Here is a 26,445-nt window from a genome sequence, read left to right as displayed (position 1 = left end):
GCTTGTGCTATATATAGTCCATCCCCTTGCAAATCGCGTGACGTCGCAGGCAGCTGCACAGTGGAGTGCGAGTTTCTGAGTCCGGACGGTTTCACCACGCTACAAAACCCTCTCAGCGACCGCTCCGGAGAAATGAACAACTCAAGGTCAAAGAATTGTTGACAGCGTCGGTAATTTTCGATCCCGTTACTGTGCCTTTCAGGGGTGGCCAAGGTTGCTTTGTCTGGTGCGGACTTTATGCGGATTTAAAAAAATTCCATTTCAAGTATTTAAAAAGAAAGGTGCGGACATTATGCAATGGCGGACATTATGCGATTAAATACGGTAATATGCTGTGAATGATGTATCGTGAATATCTTGATACAACATCAGGCAATACCTCTAGGAATGTCAGTTTTCCAGGAATATACATTCGGAAACATTTATCTGAATTTTTATGGAAATTTTTTTTTGCTAAATTGGTCAATTGTTCAAGCTATGATTTCAGAAAAAAAAAAACACAATTTTTTTTTTCCACCCAATGGCTTACTTTGTTTGTTAACATTTTTTTTTTATTATTTCCCCATTAGTAACTGTGCCATCGTTCACTTCCACAAACCATAAACACAATAATAATTATTTTTGATTACAATTTATTTTTTTATTTTTGTGGTTTACTGATGTGACAAGAGTATTTTATGCGTGATTCAATATAAAAAATGCTGCCAAACAAAGTTAGTAAGTGTTAGTATGCCTCACAAAACTTCGAAACTGCTAGAGCAAATTATAAACACAGCCCTCTAAGCCAAACGCACTTCTGTTCCACGTGCCCTTGTGAACCGCGTTCAGATAGGCACCGGCACGGCATGGCTAATATGTGACTCACATGAGCGATAACTGGCCTGGGTAGTTTCAAGGCAGCAGTCGCATAGCGCGGTATTGTTTTCTGTCCTAATCTTTAGACAGTAATGTCTAATAACAAGTGGAACTCAACATTCAATGGAAAAATTTAAAATTATCGACCAGCTAGAAAATGGAAGAAGTACAAAACAGCTGTCCCGAGAATATGGCATTGGGGAACCAACTGTACGTGATTTACGACAGAAAAAGAATGAGCTGTTAAATTTTGCATCCATGTCTGACTGCAAGTGTTTTACAGAAACGCAAAACCATGAAACAATCCGCGTATCAAGATCTGGACAAGGAAGGCCATGGTAGGATGATTTAATCAACGACGGGCTCAAGTGATCCCTGTGTCTGGCATTATTTGCAGCACACAAGCAAAGTTCTTTTTTGAAAATCTAGGCATGGAAGGGAATTTTGATACATCTTCAGGATGGCTAAAGAGATTAAAAAATCGTCATGGAATTCATGAAATTTGTGTCCAAGGTGAAAAGTTACACTTACACACTCACTTACATTATCACACTCACACTAACACACTTTCACTAATACTCTCATTAACACTAAAACTATCACTAACACTAACACTTTCAATAACACTCTCACTAATAATAAACATAACACTAAAACTCACAAACACAAACACTTAACACTTGCACTCTGATTTACATTCACACTAACACTCACAATAAGGCCAAAATTAACAGCTGGACTCCATCCGAAAATATTTAAATGTAAGTGCCTCAATTGGAGTCTGACTGCAGAATATGTCAAATAATAGAATGTTGAATTAAAGATCTTTCATTGTATTTCTTTAAAGACTGTGTGTTTTTGACCTGATAACGTCTTATAAATCGATGAACGCCGGCTGCACGCACGAAAAAGCATGACTAATGGTCATGTTCCGCCTGAGCCGAGCATGCAAGAACCGGCCAACAAACGTGCGAGAAAATCTTCTATGATATCATAACAGGTTAAGGTGGGCTTTTTAAAAAGCAGCAATTTTAAAAAAATTTTGATTTGTTTGTCCCATTTCGTCATTTCAAATTAACAATTTACTGACATTGATTTGATTTCAGTTTATTTCCATAACTAATTGTTCGTGATCGTATAAAAACAAATTATTTAAATTAAACTTGCAAAAAACTGTAAGTAATATTTGAAAATTAAAAAAGTATGCAATTTTTCATCAATGTTTTCTTATGGCGTTATCACGTAAAATTATCGTCCGTAAACCGACTTAAAGACAAACCCCCCTTTGTTTAAGCTTGTAAGGTAGTGAGCGAGGACTGCGTACCGCCGCAGGGAGCCGGCGCGGGGCGTGAGGTCGCCCAGAGAGCTGCGGCTGCCCGACAGGCTGGACGCGGTCTGGCTCAGGCGGCGCTGGAGCTCGTCCCGCCCCATCGCCCGCTCCAGGTGCTGCTTCAGCTCCTCCACGTCTGCAAGCGACACACGCACTCTCGTCAGTGCCTCGCGACGACTGGGCTGATTCCTGGTTCCCGTCTCTCACACTAACACTTTCATGACTACCCTCGTGTGTGATACGAGGCGCAGTGTTTTAGTCTGTTTCAGGAAGCAACTACGTATTCTCACATTACGTATGGCTGCAGACTGTTCTAAAAACTTTGTTCTTTTGCACTAAAACGTAAAATTCCTAAATTTCTAACCATGTGGGCATACTTATATGTGCAGGAAGAAAAATATCTCCACTAAGGAAATTAAAAAAATATATATTTCAATGGCAATAATAATTAGTCAGGTACAAGTGCACAATTTTCTAGTCTTGAAAGTGATAATAATTGAAATAAAAGAATTAAGCTTTACAACCATCAAGTCTAATTCTTAAAAAAAATTTGTGTTGAAAAGGATATCCAACTAAATAAAACACTATTTAAAATTTAATATAAATTATAATTTAAAACAAAAGTGAATATACAGTCTTGACCTCAGTTATTGCGAAGAACCTTAAGCCAGTGCAGCCCAAATATTTTGTTTCAAGCTTTTTATGTTAACCTAAATACTTAAATTCATCAGTTAAATTTTTCTTTTGTCAAATGTGGTGTTAAACTATTAAGGTTTAGTATGTTAGACCATGGGTTTGTAAATATTCCAAGGCCAATATCCGACTTATTTTAAATCATGTTTTGCAACTGTGTCCTTCCTTTGTACGACACCTACCCCAGAGTAGTATTCCTGGAGCCGCCTCTGCCTCAAGCATAAGACAATCTTCAACATGACCTCTAACATAAGTTGAGTTCAAAATACTATACCTACGTCTGTTTCGATATCAGATTGTGACAGCAGTAATAATACATACAAGTTTCCAAGTATGGGGGTGAAAGCGTTTCTTTCACCTGTCCCCGACAGGCAGGAAAGGAGCTCAAACGGAGCTTGGATCGCACCTGTCTGGGGCGACACCTGCTGCCCTTGCATGGTGTCCTGGAGATGCTGCACCAGGAAGTCCGCAAACGCCCCCTTCTTCTCCAGCAGGTCCTTGTACGTCCCTTCTTCTGTGATCTCGCCCTCCTTCAGGACCACGATGTGGTCCACTTCGGGCAGGAACGTGATGCCGTGCGTCACCAGCACTCGCGTCTGGAACACGACGCAGAGTCTCCCGTTCCAACACTTCTCCGAACTTACAAAACAGGGTTTAACGAGGATTACGCACCACCAACCTACTGTAAATCACACCATAACTAAATAAAAAAACTAGTAATATATTTATACCCTGTAATGCCCAAAATGAGAATAAATAACTCAAAGTTGAAATTCTAGAAAAATATTTCAAAAATAAATAAATATTAAATATTAGGGACTAATACCCATTAATGTGTTGTCAACACTGAGGTTTAAAGAGAAGGATGAACAGTGACGTCGTCCCAGGTGCTCCCGTGGCTAGCACAGGTCGTTATGCCACCTCGGTGCCTCACCGGTCGGCGTGTGTGGTCGGTGGTAAGTGTCTCGAACGGGTGCAGGTCAATTGTCATGGAGAGCGGAGATCGACTCGAGCCCTAACGGGACCTGCCAGGACGCGCCAGTTGGCCTTCACCCCTCGGCGCGAGCAGTCGTGTGCGACTCGCGGAGTTCGGATCGGCGTTCGTGTGCGGACCGGACAGTCGTGTGCGTGCCGACAACGTTTCGAGTTAGTCGTGTGTGTGGTCCAACCACTCCTGCCTGCCACGTGGCGACGTCACGACCACCGAGAGAAAGGAGTCTCGTGCTGTGAACTGGCCCACAGCAACCACCACTATTAAAGGCTAGTTGGCACTCTCAGACACCACTCAGCCACGCATCAACATCGGCAGACAGAACAATGATGGGGAAAAAATGGTGAGGAAACCTGCCGAGAAAGTCCACCCATTCACTAACCTCGCAAAGCTTAAACTAACTGAATCAATCAAAGCTCTTTTTATATTTGATTTGACTTTTCCATGAAATTAGCTATTCGTTTTATTTGAAGCTTCGGTTGTGATGCAAAGCTCTGCGTCTTATGTGAAGTTCTGCATTTGTTGAAAAGCTTTAAAACATTGAAAGCCTAAGATTAGATCATGAAAATATTTTGTGTTGAATATGTTTCACCTGAATAAAGTTGGTTACTTTCAAAATATGTAGGTGCTACGTTTGCTTGTATGAATGCTCAATATTAATATTACTCATGGTTATTTTATAATTTTATTCAATTGGTTAACCACTTTATGAGTTCAAACATTACAAAAATTTAAAGATTATTTTTATGTTTCAATCCTGTATTTTATAAAATAAGTTTAACACAGCTTCACCGAGAACAATATTTGCAATTCGAATTCGACTTCGCGAATATTTAAAACATTCAATTTGATATTCTCTTCGCATCAAAAAACTATCATTCGCACAGGCCTACCGTTCACTGCAATGTCCGCCCAGTTTTTTCATTTGCAAAAAATATTGTAGTTCAACTCCACCAAGCAAGAGCTGAACCCATATCCGCTCGGTAGGAGGCAAGTGTTCCGTGGCTACTCTGCCACCACTGCCACACGTGACTTAGAGGCTCATGCACCAGTGGTGGGTTGGACGTGTACGATCATCCTAAAGCTTTTAGAGAGCCAGCACACTTACACAGGCAAAAATACACACTATTATTTTATTTTCTAAGAGTTCAGAAAAGTTACAAATGAATTCAGAGACAGCGCACAATCTCTGCAAGTTGAAATTTGTGTTACAACTTAAAGCTTATATATGTTAAAAAATTTTTAAATTTTAATATTTTAATGGCTAAATGTTTAATTTACAAATTTCCATGTGAAGGATTTAATGTAATATTTAAGTGACTCAAATATTGGCATTGTGGATGCACTACTGTTACCAGGGGGTGGAGAAGGCTAGCTGAGGGCCGTGATTGGCCAGTAGTCGGGAAGAGAGGCTTAGGGAGAGGATGAGGTTTCCCAATCCGGTGGCGTGCTGGAGGATATCACTTGGTTTTTTGTCAGTCAAGGGGCCGAAACGATAGGTTGGGGTAACGATCTTGTGAGGCTTTTAGCTTGTAATTTCTTTGTAATAATCTGTATTAGCGTAAGCTTCGCCATTTACCCATGTCGAGGTGGGGGCAGGCAAGGAATCAGACAAACCTATATCGAAAACAATGCGAAATTACGTATAACTGTCTATAAGCAACAGTACAATTTGAACTCCGACTGGAACGTTAACATTTATAGTTCATCTACTCCAAAGAACAGCAGCGTATATTTGCTTTTCCGTGGTGCAACATACAGCAAACTATTTCATGTATTTTTTTATTTAATTTCTTTTAATCTTCATGACTTGCGGCAACGAGGAAGCGGAGCCTTACACAGGGGCCACCTAACCCTGTACCGAAGAGATTTCCAATTTCGACGGATCCACGCGGCCTCAGCTGTGCGACCCCACCTTCCGCCTGAGCAGTCCGTAGGGCCCGATGACCTCCTCGAAGATGTGGCGGCCCACGTGGCTGTCGACGGCACTCAGCGGGTCATCCATCAGGTAAACATCCGCCTGGCAGTAGACGGCCCGCGCCAGGCTCACGCGCTGTTTCTGCCCGCCGCTGAGGTTGATACCCTGCGGAGAGTCAACACACACGTTCATTGCATGCTTCTCTCTTGGAACATATCCACAGTACCTGAATAAAATGGGGAAAGAATGTATGTAGTTACATTAAAAAATTTATTACAAAAAACATTATGCAATTACATTGGAGCCCCGCTTCGAACAAATTTGGGGCCGATACCTGTACGGATAACTATGTTTTCTGATTAACCGAATAATTGCAGTAATGCAAAAAATCCTTGCAATAAAATACATTTCTATAAGCATTAAGTTATCACACAACACAGCCTATAAAACTTTTAAAAGCACAAAATTACTAAAAATGTTGACAATTGGGTCAAGACCTATACTCGTTCAGATTAGCGGCATTTTTAATTTGGCAGGGTTCGGATTAGCAAGATTCCACTGTATTATTAGGTAACTACTTAAAAAAATATCCTTATTACCTCAGCTTACAGGCAACTTAAGATTTTAAAGTTTATATTTCTGTAAGTTTGAACAAAAAAGGTCAAAGTCCATCTTAACCAAACGTCATCCTTGCAGCTAGGGTTGGTTGTACCAAAAATTGGTCTATATCTTTATATATATATTTCTTGTGTGCCTGTGTATGTCACTGAACTCCTCCTAAACGGCTGGACCGATTTTGATGAAATTTTTTGTGTGAGTTCACGGGGATTCGAGGATGGTTTAGATTAACAATTGGATATTTTATCTCGATTCTGAGTTAAGAAAAAACTAAAAAAACACACTTTAAAAGCAAAAAAACTAAGCATTGTTGATAATTAGCCTCCATGGCAACGGGCTTTTGCATTGTTGTTGCCTTCTGCGTAACCATGGGAAAGGTTTTTGGTAACGGCAGTGGCGTGCCCAAGAGGAGGGGTATGTATAATGAGAAGATACAAAATGTCCAGCATAGAAATACTTACCACCATATCCATATCTCACAAAAAGTAAATTTGGGCAGGACAATGTCTGTCGGGTCCGCTAGTGTACATATAAAAGTTTTAAATGATATTTAGGTTCATAAAAACTTTTAACTCAGATTCAATACTGTGCCTGCTAAGGTAGCTAAGAAATGTTGTGTCCTTCAACATCTTTTTTTTTAATCCCTTGAGCTAATGGTTGGAGTTATCAAAAAAAATCTTTCAAACAAACATTTTTGATACCTACTACTATTGGGAGGTGTAATAACTTTAAATGGTTGCAATATTTTTTTCATATAAAAAGAGAGAGAGTGATTTCTCAGTTAAGAAAAAAAACCTTTTCCATTTCTACCCATTTGGTTCGATTTTACTGTTAACAAATTTGACAGGGAATATTTATCTCTATTTTTTATGAATCGATATAGAAGATTTCTTGAAAAATTACAGCAGTTATAATGTTCATAGAAATGATATAATAATTATATCATACATATGCACACACACAAACCACACACAAACACATATTCATAACATACATAAATAGATATAAATATTCTGCTGATAATTATTAATACCTAAAACCAAATAATTTTGTAGCAATTTTTTGTATGTCACACCATGATGATAAATGCAATATGTACATTGTAATCTCCTTTCAAATTTTACCTAAAAGTAGTTCCACCAAGCAAACATATTTTCAGAGACAACATAATTCCATTATTTAATAAAAGCCTAAAAGAATCTAAAGTGTAGGCAATGTCTATGTACATGTTGACAACAAATGACTATGGTTAAGATTCAACAAGTCTACTAATTATAATAACTAGGTAACTACTTATTATCCTGCTTGAATATGATTAATAAGTAGGGCCATGCATATTTCGCAAAAAGATTTCGAGACCAGCTGAAAGTTGAAACACTGTATCATCGTATGTGTTTCGTGATTGGGCGAGTTCCTTTCAGGAACATGTCAATTGTTAAAACACCAATCACAGTAATTCAGTGAGGAAGGAAACGCGTCCTGAGTGGCTCGGTCAAATAAGGCAACGACTTCTCTCGCAGACGGCTGCCTATCACAAGGAAGAAACCGCTGGTGCGGACATACCTTGTTGCAGTCTGATAGGCGTTCCGATTTATTCGTGAAAAATGCCTGCCCCTATAAATAAGTATCTTAACTTCATATGTAGGAGTGCACAACAAAACTAAATACGTAGTGGAAGATGTTCTACTTTATTTAATTTTGTGGGACCATGAACATACTCAGTTTAACTACATTAAGTTTTTTTGCACTGATGTGGTTTGTAGGAATGATGTTTTGCAAGTGGCTAATATTTGATACTTCCTCATTAAAGAGCTGCCGACATACGAGTCTGGCTCGTTCCTGGGGCGGACAGGCAAAATGCGTGCCAAGCATTACCTTCTCACCAATCTCTGTTTGGTCTCCACCTGGCAACATCTGGAAGTCCTGCTTCAGGGCGCACGCATCGACCACCCGGTAGTACCGCCGGTTGCTGAGCGGCTGCCCGAACACGATGTTGTCCCTCAGCGGAGCGTTCTGGATCCACGCCTGCTGCGGCACGTACGCCACGGAACCCTGCCCAGGACGACAAGCCCTCTCCGTTTGTCCGGTACCGCGGGCAGCACTTTGGTGCACGGCATTTGTCCGTTTTAAGACAGGCAAACTGACGCACTACAGTGGTGTGCCTCTCATCTAATTCTTTACCCTCAACGCAACAAACTTTTGAAGAGCACGTAACAAAGTTCAACCCAGGTGGCATAAGGCTCAAATCATACTGAATAGCCGGTTTAAGACTCTGTCTATATTAGGTACCTATTTCATTTTATGTATTGTCAATAAATTTATTTATGGGCTATTTCTGTATCTTTACGTAAATAACACTTGTTTTGATCCAAAATATTTTCTCCCGATACTTGGTCTTTTCTAATAATGATAAAAAACAATGTCCATAGATATGAACACTTGAGCGCATTTAACCAGCTTGCGAATAAAGTTTAGTAAATATCTAATTTCAAACTTTGCAATCAAAGAACAAATACAATAGATATATCACAGTAAATCAACAGGATTAGCCCTTAGATAACAGTTATCACCAAATAATAAAATAACCAATATGGCACCAAGCCTGAAGGATCATCAACAACCCACATTTTTATTATATTTTTTTTATATCCAAATTTTAATGAAGAAACATTTAGAAAATTGAAATAAAATTGTTATAACCACCTGGCTGTGAAAACAGAAAATAAATTTCTGGTGAACGACTATGCCACGATCAATCAGGCAAAAAATAAAATGTTTATGAATTCTTACCTGAATTTTTGAAAACAGATGATAACATGTACAATGCGCATGGCCACCTAAGTTGCAACAACTCACAATATGGAATGCTTGAACATTAAAACAACCACAGGAATTATCCTTAAACAATAACATAAATAAGAAAATGTAAGGGAGCAGCATGGAGGGTGAGTTCGAGACCAAAAAAAAAAATTTCCTCCGAAAACAAAGCATCTTGCACAGTTTTAAATGCTGGTCTAAGGTAACTTGGTAAAAGACAGGAGAATTACAGTGATACCCAGCGTTCTATGGTCTGGCACCACTCGCGTTCAGGTTTTTTCAGGTGGATTTTGGTGGTTGACCCTGGCTGCCAGGTTGTATTACTGCACTGCTTGGATTTTCATTTGATTGTTACAGTTTCCTTACAGTGTTTCCTGTTTCATAATGGATTACAGTTACCATTACATATTTTCAAGTTTTTACACTTGATATTCCCATTATAGCTATATGAATGTTCGATAATACATAGTGATAAGATTGCATAGTTATATTTTAAGATCAATTGTTTCTTTAAAACAGAAGATTTTGGTGTTTTTTTTTTGTTTTTAACATTGTCTTTATTCATAAAAATAATGTACTATTTCACAAATATGAAACTAAAATATTTCCTTAGTACTCAAAATAGTCTTGTTTTGACTGACACAGTCATGATGCTTCTATACAACTAAAATCATTAGTAATACAATAAGCATGTCTAGAATAGAACTACTCACAAAAATATATCGATAAATGTTTCTCTCTTTGAAAAATGTGCCAACGTCATTAATGTAAAAACATGTTACTAATAAAAGAGATGCAAGATCAAACAACATATGTACAAACATTAATTTTTTTCCTATCTGTTTATTTCATACATTTTGGTAAAAAATTATAGCTGAATTAATTATGTCCAATGAATTTACCATGATAAAATATTAAATCTTTGTCATTCGAGTTAAGTTTTGTCAAATTTCTGAATTTTTTCATATTATTTAGTGCTAAATGGTGTATTAAATTGACTTTTGGCATTATATGGTGTATGACATGCTTTTCTGTGTTGTTTCTGTTTTATCGCAATTGCCCATATAATCTTGAACCTAATAATCCAACAAAATTGCTAATCCAGCAAGGCCGCTATCCCGAAAGTGCCGGATTAAATATCTTTCACTGCACGTACGTAGGATGTACTTTACATTTCATTGCTCACTTATTTTAATGCAAGGACCACAGAGATGTAAAATATTACTGCATGCATCAGATCTTTCTGCAGGACAATTTGTTACACACTGCACTGTAGTCAACATGCAATTTTTTTGGAACCAACGGTTTGACCATTATTGCCGGAAACAACTACACATTATTTAGTACTTTAAAGATGGTCTTCTTTAAACCTGTTCCGACTATCAACATATAAAAACTTTCAGTCTATTCGTACACAGTATAGTTCACGATTTATATCCTATTATAAACTGAATGTGTGGGTCACTGTGTACATTCGAGATGACATCACTCTTTACCGCTTTAATGAATATTTAAATATATATATATTAGTTTAAATACAAAATATTAAGTTCTCAGGTTAGCACCAGCACGCGCTGGGGTGAAGCCACCTGACCAGGGTTTCGAATCACGGTCCGGTCATCCTGTCTCATTTCTGTTGCCCGAGATCACTCGGGCCAATACGGGGATGATAGAAGTATAAGTTGTATTGAAACTAAACACTTCCGAGGCTAAAACAAAACAGTCGGGAGGAACTCAAAAGCGTTCAGTTGTCAGTTGTAGGCCCCGGTGACGCGGGATACTCGGGCGAGGAAGGACCGGGCGGGAGCACCCACCTTGGTGTTCACCCTCCCGGACACGCGCACCAGCTCCCCCAGCAGGGCGGACAGCAGCGAGCTCTTGCCCGAGCCCACGGACCCCACGACGGCCACGAGGCTGCCCTGCCTCACCCTCAGGTCCACGCGTCGCAGCACCAGGGGCTCCTCGGGCCCCCACGAGAAGTCCCCCTTCTCGATCACCAGCGGGTCCTCTGGAAGCACACACACCGGCACGCGCGGCCGTGAAGACACTTGAACCAGGGGTTCCAATCACGGTCCGGTCATCCTGTCTCATTTCTGTTTGCCGTGTGTTGCCCAAGATCGCTCGGGCCAGCACGGGGATGGTACCCAACAATACGCCAACGTTCCAGTTCTCCACGCTGCACGCTACTCTCACTAACGATCTTGCGGTTGATGCAACGCTAAGCTCAAATAACAAAAATAATTAGAAATTTTTCAACATGGTCTTAATATGGTATGTATGTATTTCATAGTGTGATAAACTCAAGAAGGATGACGTGAAATGGCAAAGATTTGCTTCATGTCGCATAGTTATACTCAGAGGTTTAAGGAAAAGGTACCTCCAGGATTGTAGTGGGCTCCAAACCAATTGGGTGCTGACTGGTTGCTTGTACGATTTTAGGCATGCCAAATGTTCTACTTTGCTACCTAATGAACCCGCCCATTTATGTCCCTATGCTCTAAAGAAGCTCTATTTAATTAGTTTATTCATCAGGCCATTTCAAAAAACATTAATGCTTGGTGGGCCAAAGTTACGTAATATCAAATTGTAGTTTATACTAATGACACTTATTGGTTTATTTAAGTTTACCTGAGCAGGTAAAAAAATTTAAAAAATTGAATTCTTTACTTTTAATTTATAGGAATGAAGTAGTTTCCTTGATGTAAAGTCCCAATAAAACTACACTGCAACTGTATTGCTTGAAGACAAGCACTAGAATCAATTACGATTAGGACACAGAATCGAATACTCAATCACATGGCACGCTTAAATTTTTATTCGAGAATATACTAACTACTGAAACATTAAGTTGGGGTTTAAACGGCCACAATATTGCCCCCTTTTCTGGCCGCAATCGTAATACCATCAGAACCGTGTTTAGTAGAGACAAAATTTTATGGTTTTATTTAAGACTCATTTTGTTTATGAATCAGAAGATTTTAGTAATATTGTTTTTATTTTTTATGAATCCCAGTTAATTCATAATGATATCAAATTGTTCAACAAGATTGATACTTAAATGTTTTACAATACTTATTTCACCAAAAAAGTGTCATTTTGACTGATACACGATTCACTTTTTTAATATAATAATGTAATAAGCATCTCTAACTACTAAATCGCAAGTACTATTTAGAAGTTTGAAAAATGCATCAATTATCATAATGTAAAAATGAGTTAATAAAAGTTACAAGATAAAAAAAATTCTAATATTTTTATTAAAAACAATTTGGTACAAACTTAATGCTAAATAAACTAAATTCATTAATTTAATAAATTAAAAGCTAATGCTTTTGTGATTTATGTTAAGTTCTGATTAAAAAATCTGATTAATTTAATGAATTTAGGTAGCTGCATTTCGGTGCTTCATGGCATAGTAACTTGCATTTCTGTTATATGTTGAATTGACATATACTTTAATGGCAATTTATCATATAATCTTGACCCTAGTGCTTAGACAATGGTCGCACCGGTCAGGCGTCACTTACTCTCAGTGAGGTCGTGAGTGACGCTGTCCGAACTCAGCTCCTCCTTGTTTATGTAGTCATTCAGTCGCCTCAAGGAAACGCTCGCCTGAAACCACACAAACATTGCTTGAAGATCGGTTACAAAAGGGTTGGTTCAATCTCCTGATATGATAAACTAGCTAAAAAAAATTATGAATTATAGATAGTAATATAATATACCTACGCTATATAAAAAAACCTTTATGATTCTTCTAGTTTATATTCTGGCAGAAAAAAAATTTAAACCCAAATTGAGGTTGTACAGAGCTGAGTTCTTTACTAGGTAAAAATACTGTCCAAATTTTAAACATTGTAGTGCAAATAATGTATTAGGTACTGCTATATTTGTGTCCATATCACAATAATTGCCGCATGTCTAGGGCCATGTATTTTTGTTCGCTCATTAGACTACAATAAGGTATGCCCGCTCTAGCGATTGTTTCATTGTAGTTGGCAGCCATCTGCAAGAGAAGCTATTGCCCTATTTGGCCATGCCATTCAGGACGTGTTGGCTTCAGCACTGGATGGCTGTGATCGGTGTGCTGACAGCAAACATGTACCTGGAATAAAACCAGCCAACCACGCAACACAGACAATGCTACAAAGTTTTAACATATAGCTTGTCTGAAAATCTTTTCTTGCGAAAAAAAAAAACATGGTTTTACCCATGTCTCTAAGTGCATCAGTGAGTAAAACAGTTACACTACCTGTATGACTGCAGCGATGGCTTGCGGTATGAGGGTGAGAGGGTGGCGCATGATGTTGAACAAGCTCAGCGACACAAACGCTGTCTGCGCATTCAGCACGTTGTTTTCATCCAGCAGCACAAATGTAGCAAATGATGCGAGCGAGACCTGAGAACATTACAGAAATAAACTAAATCAGTATGTACGTAATTACTACGAATACAGAATCCGAATCCCAGAGAGTACCTTGGAATACGTCCTTCGAATCCAGATCTAAATGTCAAGGATCAAATATAACATAATCCATAATAAATGAAAAATATACTATGGTGTTGAAACATAATCAGTTTTTTTCTCCCTGTGGTTCTAGACAGTACTCTCAGTAAAGATGTAATAAAGTAGAAAAGCTTTAGAAGGTATTATTACTAATGAATGCCATTATATTCCAGAAAAATAGATGAATAACTCAAATTTGAAAACATAGAAAATAAACATAACAATCCATGATGGAAGGGACTAACGCTCCCAAGCCCCATGTTGATTTTTTTGTCATTACTTTTTAAGGGGTATGTATACAATTTTAACTCCTTACCTCCCTTGCACTTGTTTTTCTCCACAAATATTTTCAAAAGGTACTCACTTAGTGTGTCGCGCAAGTAATGATAATTACAAAGACTTGTATGCCTTATTTATGCCATATTTGTGGCAGAACAACAAATGGAAGTGAGGTAAAGAATTAAGATTTCATAAATAGGTAGCTGTTTAAAAATATTAAGGTTGAAAAAATGAAAAAAAATCTACATGGTGTGTACGACCGAGCCTTGACAGTGCAAAGTAGGACCCTAAGTGACCAATGACAAGGAAAGCGGCACTCACGAGAAACGGGGCGCAGGTCCAGAAGAACGAGGTGACGCACTGGAGGTACGCCGCCTGCTTGAGGATCGCGATCTCCTTCCCGCGAAGCTGCTGGACGTGCTTCTGGTAGGACGGCTCCCACGCGTACTGCTTCAGCACCCGGATCCCGCCCAGCACCTCGTTCATCATCTTGATGCGGCGGTCCTTCATCTTCATCTGCCGGATCTGGAGCTTCTTCATGGCGTTGGCGATCACGCTGTTGATGGGGATGAACACGGCGAGCACCGCCATGCCGGCCAGCGCGGAGGGGCCTGCGGGGTCGACGGTCCCGTGTCACCTGTGGGCGGGGCCGTGCCTCCCCCGCCCCCGTTCCCCCACCGCCTATCCGACCACTCAAACTGATGTAAATAAGTGGGATGTGAAAAATAATCTACTCCAAGCTGAACCTGTCCTTTGAATGGCAGTTCCTTTTTTTTTTTAAATGTACATATTATATTACAAATTTTAGTACCTCTCGGCATGTGTAAATTTTTTTACTTTAATACTCTAAAATCAGGTAAAAACTACAGTTTTCATAATGACTACCAAGTCATCAGAAAAGCATTAACATAGCCTTTTCATAGGATGATGATATTATTATTATTATTATTATTATTATTATTATTATTATTATTGTTGTTGTTGTTGTTGTTGTTGTTGTTGTTGTTGTTGTTGTTGTTGTTGTGAAATAGTATAACAACATAACAATAGTTATATTATATAATAATAGTTATTATTATATAATTATACAATAATATAACAATACCAATAGTTATTATTATCATTATTATTATTATTATTATTATTATTATTTCAAATTTTTGACATTTAACTGGGATGTTTTCCATCTCACCGAAAACTCTCCGGTAGGCCTATAGTTTGTCCTCCCCACAGTTAGAAGATGGGTACATGCACCGGGAAAGAGTTTTGCACGTTAAACTAACACTATGAGGTATGATTCAGCGACTTCACGATATCGCTTCCAAATGAAAACAACACTGTGCACTGCAACTAAAAGATCACTGCTATAAAATTAAAAAAAAAAGTACGAGAATGTTGTACGTATTTTCAAAGTTTTTGCCACTAAATACTACAAATAAAAATATCGAAAACAAAAACCTACAACACTTGTTTCATTTTTTTTTTATTTATTTATGTTCAGTGCTGTTTTTCTTTGAAAGTTTAATTGTGAAAAATAGATATACGTATGGGGAAAATATTATTTAAAATTTAAAACCTATCCTGCTAGTTTGGTGAATATTTATTTTGGTATAAGGCAGTGTCCTCTAACTACCTCACCCCACCACCCACACACACAAATCACTACTCGTCAGCTAAATACGCACTCTAAAATAAAAAAATTTCCAAATTGTAATTTATAAACTATGCATATTTGTTTTTCACTCATCATGGATGAGAGCTGTGATTCTAATAATATGTACAATGAAATTTTGCTCTACCACGAACCAGAACTGCATTTTTGGGGAAAAAAGGACCAGGATTGTGAAGATGTTTGTGGCTGATACTAAAATGACAATTCAAGATAAGAGTTTGTCCAATGGATTTTTTTAATCATTGGTTAATAGGCTTTTGTGAATACTGTCTTATTGTATTTGAATCAAATTTTAAATTAAATATCACAACGTTCACAACATCGAATATTTTTCTAACCAAATTTTAACATACCCTACAGTGAAAATTTTTTTTTCACACTTAACAGGAGCCCAATGAAAATTTGATCTAAAATAAAGTAAAATAAAAAAAGAGAGTAATACACATGGAACCATTACAAAGAGGTGTAAAATAAAATAAATTAAAAAACCTGGAAATGCATTTTATAATACCAGTAAATTTTATGTTTCAAAGTTTTTTTGTTCAGCTAACTGATTTTATACATAAAATGGAATATTATTAATAATTTTAAATCATAATCATTGATTATCTGTTAAATATAGAACAATGTGTGAATAATATTGCAGTACAAATCAAAATTTCTCAATAATACTTTTTTTTATTTCAATAATTATTTTTTATTTTGTGAATGTGTCTGACGTGGTGTACTGTAGAGGCCAGGAATCTTGCGAGCTGTTAGTACAGGGGTGAAGGGTAAAGAGAGGATGAAGGGAAGTAGGGGAAGTAAGGGAAGTAGGGGAAGAAGGGGGATGGGAGTGTAATGCAGTTGGGGGGGATTCTGTCTCCCTTCCTGTGTTACTAACTGTTACTAACCATGTGAAGTATATTGGCAGGTAGTGTGAAACGAGTAATGGAGACGAATGTAAAGCTCAGGAAAAGTAATAAGGTGATTTGACAGCAAAAGAGAGAAATAATTAGTAAAGCCTCCTTCGAAACACAGTACAAAAAAAACATAATGATTACATGGCTAAAGTGCAGAGGTGTAGAGTGTGATGAAAAAATGCTGAAATGCCTGTTGATGGAACTAGTAAAAAAACACAAACCAAAGGAGAAAATTTTTTGGGTTGAACGACTTTTAAAAAAATGCAGGATATCATGTTTTTAGACTCCCACCATACATGAGTTCAACGCTATTTAATCAGCGTGGGGAAAGATAAAGAGGTGTATTCGGGAATGTAATACTGTGGGAGAGTTTTCCGCGCAAGCACTTCAGACACATACTCTGGATGCTTTATACTCCATACCAACAAATAACAAGGTAGGCTACTACAATCATACTGGAAAATTAGAAGATGAATACTGGAAGACGGACTGCATAATAGACATGGCAATGGACCCGTTCTTGATAAATTAACATGACGATAGCAAAGACGACGAATTCCTTTCACCAACAAGTAACAGTGTAACGGACAACAGTGATGAATACAGTGATAGTGACAGGTGCAACATCGTGTCTTGCTCAGCCTTTGTAAGAGCTAGTACATATTTATTCTTTTACTTATCGAGATCTGGTACTATTTTAATGTTTCGTATGACTCTTGGTTAATGTGAGCTGCGAATAAAATACTGGCTGCCTTCACTGCGGTAAGTTTCCAAACTTTAGTCGAATTTTCCTTTACGATCAGTTCATGTTGGAATACTTAGTGTCTATTTACATTGTGGTCAATGTTACAACATGCCATCATTTTCACAGATACACAATTAAATGCTGCACTTTCATTACTGCTCTGCACATTTTTAGAACAGAATGCCTAATATACAGCCGGGCCGTGCCAAGTTCAATGCGCGCTCCCCTGACGCAGCTTCGTTATGTCGATCCCTGTCAAGCAACGTTTGCCGTCTGAACTATGGGACTCAGCTCGCTACTTTTGTGGTCCCTACCGTAGGTCTGTCTATAAGTAACCAATAATTTTAAAAAATTCATTTTGAAATATCAAATTACGAATTCACGGACAAGGATTATTTCTGGAGTACCCGCAGACGACTGGTGCGAAGCTTCGAGCAAACGCGGGCTCGGGGACACTCACCCAGCAGGTCCCACAGGAAGTACAAGGCCAGGGATATCTGCAAGGGGGCGCTCCACAGCAGGTTCACGTGGTGGCACAGGTCCATTATCCGCTGGGTGTCCACCGCCATCAGGTTCACCATCTCGCCCACCGTCGAGTCCTTGCGCGCACTCACCGATATCCGCAGGGCCTTCAACAGCACGCACACAGTGTCGCTGATGATCACAGCGTCCCGCGCTCCAGCACACATCTCACAAAGTGTTATGATATTCTGACCAAATATATTCATCTTTCTTACACCATATTATTTTTTTTTCTCTTTCAAATATGAGCCTCTAAATAAACGCACACAAAACTAACAAGAATATACATATAAAAGTGACAAGTTTTGAATACTTCCTCCAAATGCAAAAGAAAACTATGAACACTTCTACAATGAAACTTTTTTGTGGTCCATTATGCTTTTGGATGTTGGCTGCACCTTATATCTAAGGCAGTTCCACCACGTTAAAATGCTGGTTAACAAACACACACAGCTTCAAAGTGGGAAAGTTTATTCCAGGACAAGACCGTGAAAAATTGATCGAGAAACTTTTAACAGAAAATGGAATGAAATATGGTAAAAGACCAAAGTGAACATTTTTTTGCTATCTTCAGCTCATCAGTAAAATAGGATAAACTACGAAGATAACATAGCTATGGCAAATCAGTGGTATATTAATACCTGCCATTATTTCTTAAACCATTTGTGAAAGCACAGCTTTGTCATTTTAACAAATTCCAGAGAGCATAAAACAAAACAAATTACTGAATAAGAAAATTCCAGGGCCGTCAGCGCCATTTTCAAATTTTGAACTTTCTTATCTGCAACCTTGTGAAACCAATTTTTTTCCCTCTTAATTTGGGTTAGTTTACTTAATACAGTAGGTAAATTGTAATAGAACTTCTACACAAAGTCTATTTTATGCATACTTATCAATATGATAAAAAGTTTACTGTATTACAGGTGATTTTAAAGTAGAGAACAAAAAAAAATATGTTTACCTTTATTAAGTTGAAAACCATAAGGATACTATTATGATTAAAAAATGTTACTGTGGACATAATTTAATTGGTTAGAGAACTATATTTTAAAAATTTCCGATTAAAACATAGAAGCCTTAAATCCTTCACCTGGCTAACTGTAAGCAATACAATTTCAGTACTGGGATGAATAATATCAACTTACATGTAACTGAAAATAAGAAAAGGAAAAAAAGATCATGGCACTTACCCCATGTAATGGCAAGCATCAGTCTATGGTTTACCATTTTGTCACATTTCATGTTGACATAATATTTATAAATATTATATGAATATTAAATAATTCATATCTTCCTTTGCTAAGAACAGTCTTAATATTTTTCTTCATTTTGTTCACCAAACTATTTCAGAGTCCAGACTTGAGGAGATAGTAACTATAAAAGTTTGTGTTCTAGAGGCATGGCAGCAGTTAAATCAGCAGCACATGCATGAGAAATTCGCAAACAAAACTGCAGTAATAAGCTAGCTGGGCACACACCAGGAACAAACTACCATACAGGCTAACTAACGTTTGTGATTAAGTTGTGCTCGAATTACACCAGCCGAAAACAATTCATCTTTACTCTCGACGGGATACCACCGACGTCATGAAACTCTGTCAAAACGGCCGTCCTGCAACATTCCGCTGAAATCCCGCCAAGAAAGTTCAGGTAGCGAAGTTGGTAATAACCTGTTAAAAATATTCTAGGATAAGAGACAAATATTCCTGTGTCTTTACAGTCCTGCCTTCTTGAGACCAATCCGTGTGCTGGGATAAGATATTAAACGTTAAATATTACTAAGCATGATGCCACCATTTTTCACATCACTTTCAAAAAAATTTACAGTGTGCAAGGCTATAAGTAGGGAAAATATTTTATGGTGATTTGCGATTAACATAGTAACACTGATAACCATGATAAAACACCATAAAGCATAAAATGTAACTAAAAATCATAAAATTAATATGCAAATTAACAAAACCTAACTCAAGTCCCAAAACAGAAGTATATTAATAAATATATAATTAGATGAGTCTGCACCAAAATTCTCCATTATTATTATTATTATTATTATTATTATTATTATTATTATTATTATTATTGTTGTTGTTGTTGTTGTTGTTGTTGTTGTTGTTGTTGTTGTTGTTGTTGTTTTATTGTTATTTTTGTTATTTTTGTTATTGTTGTTATTGTTGTTGGTTTTATTGTTATTGTTGTTGCTGTTGTTGTTATTATTATTATTATTATTATTAATATTATTATTATTAAATTTCTGATATTTGGTAATTTTTTAAACACACAAATGCTTGAGGAATTATTTTCATATTTTTGTTGTTTTGCTTGAGTCTGTCCTAGAACATGCCAATTACAAATTATATTGTCTCATAATAAAACCAACAAAATTTTGGTTAAATATGCATTATTTAATTGTTTGGTATCATATTGGCAAAGTAGTGCACTATATTTACTACTTAAAAGAATTTATCATAATGCATTCAATAACACTGAAAGTTACTGCTTTAAAAAAATGAAGTTGGCATAAAAAAAACATAACATCAAGTCATTAGCTATAAGAGGAAAAGCACAAAAAGTTACTTTAGGTATGAGTTTATGACTGCTTTTGGTGTTTAAATGTTAAAAACATAAAAACATAAAACCTACAATGACTATTCCTATTCATCATTATCCTTGACAGCAATGTTATTCTCTTAGCAATGCACAGAGCAGTTTTTGTTTGAAACTGATATCGTGAAAAACTACTGGATCACGCTTAGTAGTATTTAAAATTAATAACCCTATCCCGGCACACAGCTAGGTCTCAAGTGGGCAAGTCCCTTAAATAACTAATACTAAAAACTTAAAAAAGACAAGCTGTAAAGAACTATAAATAAGATACATGCGTGCATTAATTTCTTTTTTTTATACATGTGTTTTTTGCATTAATAGTGGTTAATAATCTTGCAAACACACGATACAACAGCACAATGAACACAAGTGTGAATCACGAAAACAAATTGCAGCACCCGAGAAACACAAAAATCAGCCATGCACTCGCTCGGTCACGGGAAGTGACACACCATCAGGGGGGAAAATTGGTGTCGAGGGAGAGACGGGAGCGAGGACGCAACGTTACCTTGCGGTAGATGGCCGCGATGAGGGAGGAGCGCACCCGCATGCCCGCCGTCTGGGCCTTGATGAAGTAGTGCGCCTGGAAGAACGTCTGCACCGTGCCGCACACCAGCATGAGGGCCGCGTACATGTAGCCCTTCCAGTCCGGGTCGTCGCTTTCCACGAACGCTATCATGTACCTGCGGGATATTAATAATAATATTTGTTTATTAATTAATAAAAATATTTGTAGCACTTGGTCACTATTAATAATAATACAATCTGTTAATTATGTTCTACATCGAACAGAGACAAAATTTTCAATATTAAATGACAAAAAAAATATGACGACACAAAAGGATGAATAGAAGATGGAGTCTTTCAGTTACATTTTATTAAAAATAGAAATTGAATATTATCAGATGATGCTCTTATTAAATACAATAAAATTTATTCCCAAATTTCTCATACAAAATTTTCTTTATTTATTTAATTTTTTTTTTTTAATTTTATTACTTTATAAAGTTGTGTCTAATTTTTTTGTGCTCTTTGGCAACAGAGCACTCTGAAACAAGGACAGTGCTAATATCACATATCATGCATTGTAAAGAGAGAGTAAATGCCCATTAAAATACACATCTAAAGATGTGATGAGTGAAATCCCCCCCCAAACACCCCGTCCGAACCGTGTGATGAACACACTTCTGCAGGGGCGGATTAGTCAAGTCGGGAAGTTAGGAAGGCTTCCGAGGGCACACCCTGTGGGGGAGATGGGATGGATGTATACCTCACCCCCTTCCAAACTCCGTCCTCCACAACCAATCCCGAAATGAAACTCTGCATACACTAAAAAAGAGCAGAAGGAAAGTTAAGTTCTTCTCCCAAATTCTATCTAACAATGGTAATCCTACCGGAATGAAACCTAATCAAGGGAAATCTAAATGTTTTGTCGTGACTCATACTCCACACATTTCAGAAAAAATTATCTCTCTTCAGTAAAGAAATCTCTAAATACCTTAAATGACCGTGCTTAGCATGTGTATCTCCAACCACATTCACCTGCTTGCGGTGATCAATCGAAAAGATCTTCAAGGGGGATTAGGCCTTGCCATCTCGCAATTTCAAATATTTTGATACCACTGGCCACAAAGCTTCCGTGCTAAATCTTTTGGTTTGACATGGCATAGGACTTAACCTTGGCTACTTGTTGAAGGCAACATTTGTGAATTAGTGTGGTTATCATGATAGTTGTATTCGCGTGTGGTAGGTCTGGTGGATATAATTTATGCCTTTACATGCCAAAAATTGGAATATATAGTTCAAAATTATGTACTATATTGAACAGAGCCAAAATTTTTAATATTAAATGACAAAAATATATGACAAAAAAGGATGAATAGAAGATGGAGTCTTTCAGTTAAGTTTTCTTACAAATAGGAATTGAATATTATCAGATGATGCTTTTATGAAATACAACAATAAAATTTATTCCCAAATTTCTCATACAAAATTATCTTTTTAAAAATAATTTTTGTTCTTTTTTAAAAAAATTTATTACTTTATAAAGTTGTGTCTAAAAGTTTTGCGCTCTATGGCAACAGAGCACTCTGAAATGAGGACATTGCTAATAACACATATCATGCATTGTAAAGATAGAGTAAATGCCCATTAAAATATACATCTAAAGATGAGATGAGCTATAGCTAGAGACAAGATTTTATGGTTATATTATTAGGCCAATTTCATTTTTAAAGCAGGTGATTTCGGTGTTAAGTTTTTATTTTCACTTTTTGTTAACTCTGTTTATTCATAAAGATATCACCATTTTCAACAAATACGACACTTACTTGTTCAATGATACTTACTTTACCAAAAAAGTGTCATTTTGACTGATAAAAGATGCACTTTTACAATATAATAATTTATAAACAGCATGTCCAACTACTGGGAACAATACAAATAAATAAGAAAGTGTATGTGAGTTTAAACAATGTACCAATGGTTATGTAAAAATTAGTAGGTAACAAAACAGTTACAATAAGAAAGATTACTGATATTGAAAAGATTCCATTAGCTAGTTAATGCTCAGCATGCGATGCAATGCCTGATTCAATTTTGTTTGTAATTTGATGAAGTACCTAGGTACACACATACAAAGCATCTCTCTATCTCGCTCTCTATCTCACTCTATATCTATCACTCTATCTCTCTCTGTCTTTTTTTTTATATTTGATTCAATTACATTGTGTCATGCGTGCACACTCTCACAACTAAAACAAATGAACTGCCCCTATACAATATGAAATAAACACATTTGTTTGAAATGACTCTCGGGCTACCTATTGTTTATACCACACAAAAACTGAAATGTCACTGTTCGTATTTTATTCAATTCAATTATGAATTATCGATGTTTCTATAAAATTCATTTCAATATTGCAATGTGTATGCACACGAACTGCCGCTAAGCTATATGAAATACACATATTTGTTGAAATGATTTGTGCGCCACCTATTGTGAAAGAGTTGTACCAAATCATAAACCTTTGTGGGCATGCCCATAACCACTCACCAAAATTTCATCACAATCAGATGAATGGTATAGGAATGCATACGGGACAAATAAACAAAAATTTGAGACGTGATGGATGCCCCAAATGATAGTGGGTTTAAAATTCAAGGCAACACCATCAATTGAAGAAGTTCTAAACTGATCTGTTATTAGCGCCGTTAGTTCGCTAGCCACAGTGAGCTCCACTAAGCGGACGGGTCTCACCAAGGAGAAGGATAGGAAGTTTCCAGACCTTACTATGTCTATGACCATTTGGCGGACATGGAGAAATGACACTCACTGTTTGTATGTCTATGACCTATGATTTCCTGTGATAAAAATGAATTTACCCCTTTTTCACTCCATTAGGTATGGAATTTCATAATTTATGTGGTCTATGTGTTAATCCAGCTTATGAGCGAGATGTATGCCAAATCTCATCCAAATCCATTCAGCGGTTCTGGAGTCAAGGATTAACAAACATACACACAAACTTTCGCTTTTTTAAAATTAGTAGTATTGACGTGCTTTTCAATGTTATTTCGATTTTATCGCAGTTCACCATTTGATCTTGTCCCTAGCCACAGCTCATACGTTTTTGTTGTTGTTAGAAAGTCCACCATCTGCCTCCTCGCCCCCATCCCTGAGCCGACTGATTGGCTCCTGGCGACGACGTACTTCAGTATCTGAGGGTTGACGAAGGCCAGAAGGTCCTGGGTGAACCTCAGCGACATGGAGAACAGGAACGTCGAGCCGAACGCCCGGAGGAGCGGGCCCAGGAGGGACAGGCGAACATCCTTCCGCGGCTTGCCGGGGAAGCTGACGCTGCCCGACGACTTTCTGAACGAGGCCTTCACACCCCTGTCTCTGCAGACCAAACACATTTATCTTAAGTCACCAAATCACTTCTAATACTCTACGTTCTGTCAACATCCCAGAAATGATTTATGAATGAATGGAGCTTAATGTTTCTTAGCCATCGCAGGGCCATCAGGAGGGAAGAGGCAAAATATTCAGGGCCAAGGCACCTGATGTGTGAGTTTATAAGTCTACTGCTTAATTAAGTGATTGGAGATCTTAAAATTTATGTGATATGGGGGATTTTAAAATCTGTAGAATAAGTAATTGGCTTTAGCGTCAACATATATTTTTTCCCCAGGGTTTTAGTTTCTCTCGACGGCTCTGTAAGACATCACAGTCGTTAGAGAAAAGATGAAAATGGAGTATTAATGGGCCGGGGAAACTCGAGAGCCGGCGAGAAAACCCAGCAACTCGCTGCAACATTCGCCACGTTTCCCAATTGCATAACATCTGGGTTGGATGAAATCGAAAACCAAACCCAGAATTGGCTTGGCTTAGGCACGTAAGTCATGAGAATGATGTAATCTAACATGGAAGGTGAGGCAAAGCTTTAAAGGTCCCGCCTACCCGGCCAAATATGGTGTGCAGAGCTTCAGGAAAAAAAAACACTCGATTCTGAAACTACTTCAGGTATCTGAGTGGTTTATGTTTATAAAAAGCATGTAAGAATACACAGAGGGTATATGTATAGTGCTGTTTCTGTATTTGGTTTTTAAAATTTATTTTTAAAACAGTGAAAATAGCTAAAACACATGTTTGCAGAATAATTTTTAGACATGAAACACTCGGTACAGATTCTTGAAAGCACTTAAGGGACTTGCATTATACCTTTATCATTATTTCTCAATAATATATTTTTTTTGTTCCCACTGAACCTTGAACACTATTCAGTTCTTTAGTTACAGTACGTGAAATAAAACATAAACCTTAAGGGCCTCACCTACCCAGGCACACATACAGTACGCAGAGCTTCAGGAAAAAAATGCAATTTTAAAACTACTCAAAATATCATAATTCTGTTTACGAAAAGCATTTTAAAATTTCCTGAAGGCTGGAAAGTAGTTTTGATTCTGGATAAAGTTTTTAAATTGTATTTGTAGATGAGTTAAAATGGCTGGCTACAAGGCATGTTTTCAGAGTAATTTTTAGGCAAAAAAAAAGTACAGACTCTTGTAAGCACTTGAGGGACTTGCATTACACCTTTATCTTCATTTCTCCTCCATATAATGTTATGGGTTACCGCTCAAATTTAACACTTGTCCTATGCATGACGAGAAGACTGCGCGCAAGTTCAGAGCCTTGCTCTTAAGAGGCGATACCGCGCTAGAAGCACCAACGAGCATCGCGCTTATCATCCCGCCTCACCAACACAGATATACCTCTGACTAGACTAGCCCCTTAAACACTTGTAAGTGCGCAATTTAAAAAAATTTTATTTAAGATTTTGCATATAATGTACATGGATGTAAAACAAATTTTACCTGGTGCATTTATTGCTGTTGTAAAAAGGGATTCGGGGAGGAAGCGAGGCGCTAATCACGATTTCTGCCCAGGGTGAAGGGAAGCCTGGATGCGCCCCTGTACCCATAAATAAAACGTATTCTTGCTCACGGCTCCCGGTGTTTCACCGTGCCCAGTGGCCGGTGTAGAGCGGAGGACCGAGGATGCTCACCTGGTGACGCGAGCAACCATGCTGTCCCAGTGCTTGTCGAACTTGGGCACCACGACCCGGCTGTAGTCCTCCGGGTTCAGGTCGAAGAGATCGCGCATCTCCAGGGACGTGCGGAACCCCCTCCACACCAGCGGGTCGATCCACTTGAATATGACCCGCGACGGGAACGAGGCACTCTTCTCAGGGCATGGCTTCTGCGAGAGCACACCGTCCACTGTAAATGCTTCTTCGATGAACCAACTAACACCATATGTGAATCACAGTTACCTGCCAACTAAAATAGTGCCATGGAAAACTTCAAAATAAATTAATGTGAACCATCTTCTGGAAAACACTGGAATTAAATTTCCCCCTTTCATCAGTAATGGCCAACCTTTATTATGTACATACATTAAAAAATACAATGATATTCTATGTAGAGT

The 26,445-nt window shown here is 37.7% G+C and overlaps 1 protein-coding gene across 1 annotated transcript in view; it reads right to left on the bottom strand.

The window, feature by feature from the left end:
* LOC134534832 (ATP-binding cassette sub-family C member 3-like) overlaps positions 1-26,445 on the bottom strand; it is a 114,234-nt gene that overhangs the window by 18,445 nt on the left and 69,344 nt on the right. The window contains exons 6-17 of the mRNA XM_063373457.1: positions 26,024-26,217; positions 24,169-24,357; positions 20,965-21,139; positions 17,788-17,956; positions 14,330-14,619; positions 13,475-13,621; positions 12,750-12,834; positions 11,037-11,230; positions 8,281-8,457; positions 5,785-5,952; positions 3,285-3,474; positions 2,180-2,321 (exon numbers count right to left, since the gene is read on the bottom strand). Of these exons, the coding sequence (XP_063229527.1) occupies positions 2,180-2,321; positions 3,285-3,474; positions 5,785-5,952; positions 8,281-8,457; positions 11,037-11,230; positions 12,750-12,834; positions 13,475-13,621; positions 14,330-14,619; positions 17,788-17,956; positions 20,965-21,139; positions 24,169-24,357; positions 26,024-26,217 (2,120 nt within the window). The remainder of the gene's footprint in view (positions 1-2,179; positions 2,322-3,284; positions 3,475-5,784; positions 5,953-8,280; positions 8,458-11,036; positions 11,231-12,749; positions 12,835-13,474; positions 13,622-14,329; positions 14,620-17,787; positions 17,957-20,964; positions 21,140-24,168; positions 24,358-26,023; positions 26,218-26,445) is intronic.

The sequence above is a fragment of the Bacillus rossius genome, chromosome 8 (genome assembly GCF_032445375.1).
Source record: "Bacillus rossius redtenbacheri isolate Brsri chromosome 8, Brsri_v3, whole genome shotgun sequence".
NCBI lineage: Eukaryota > Metazoa > Arthropoda > Insecta > Phasmatodea > Bacillidae > Bacillus > Bacillus rossius.
Note: the sequence above shows the minus strand (reverse complement) of the source record. Positions and strands in the feature narration are given on the sequence as shown.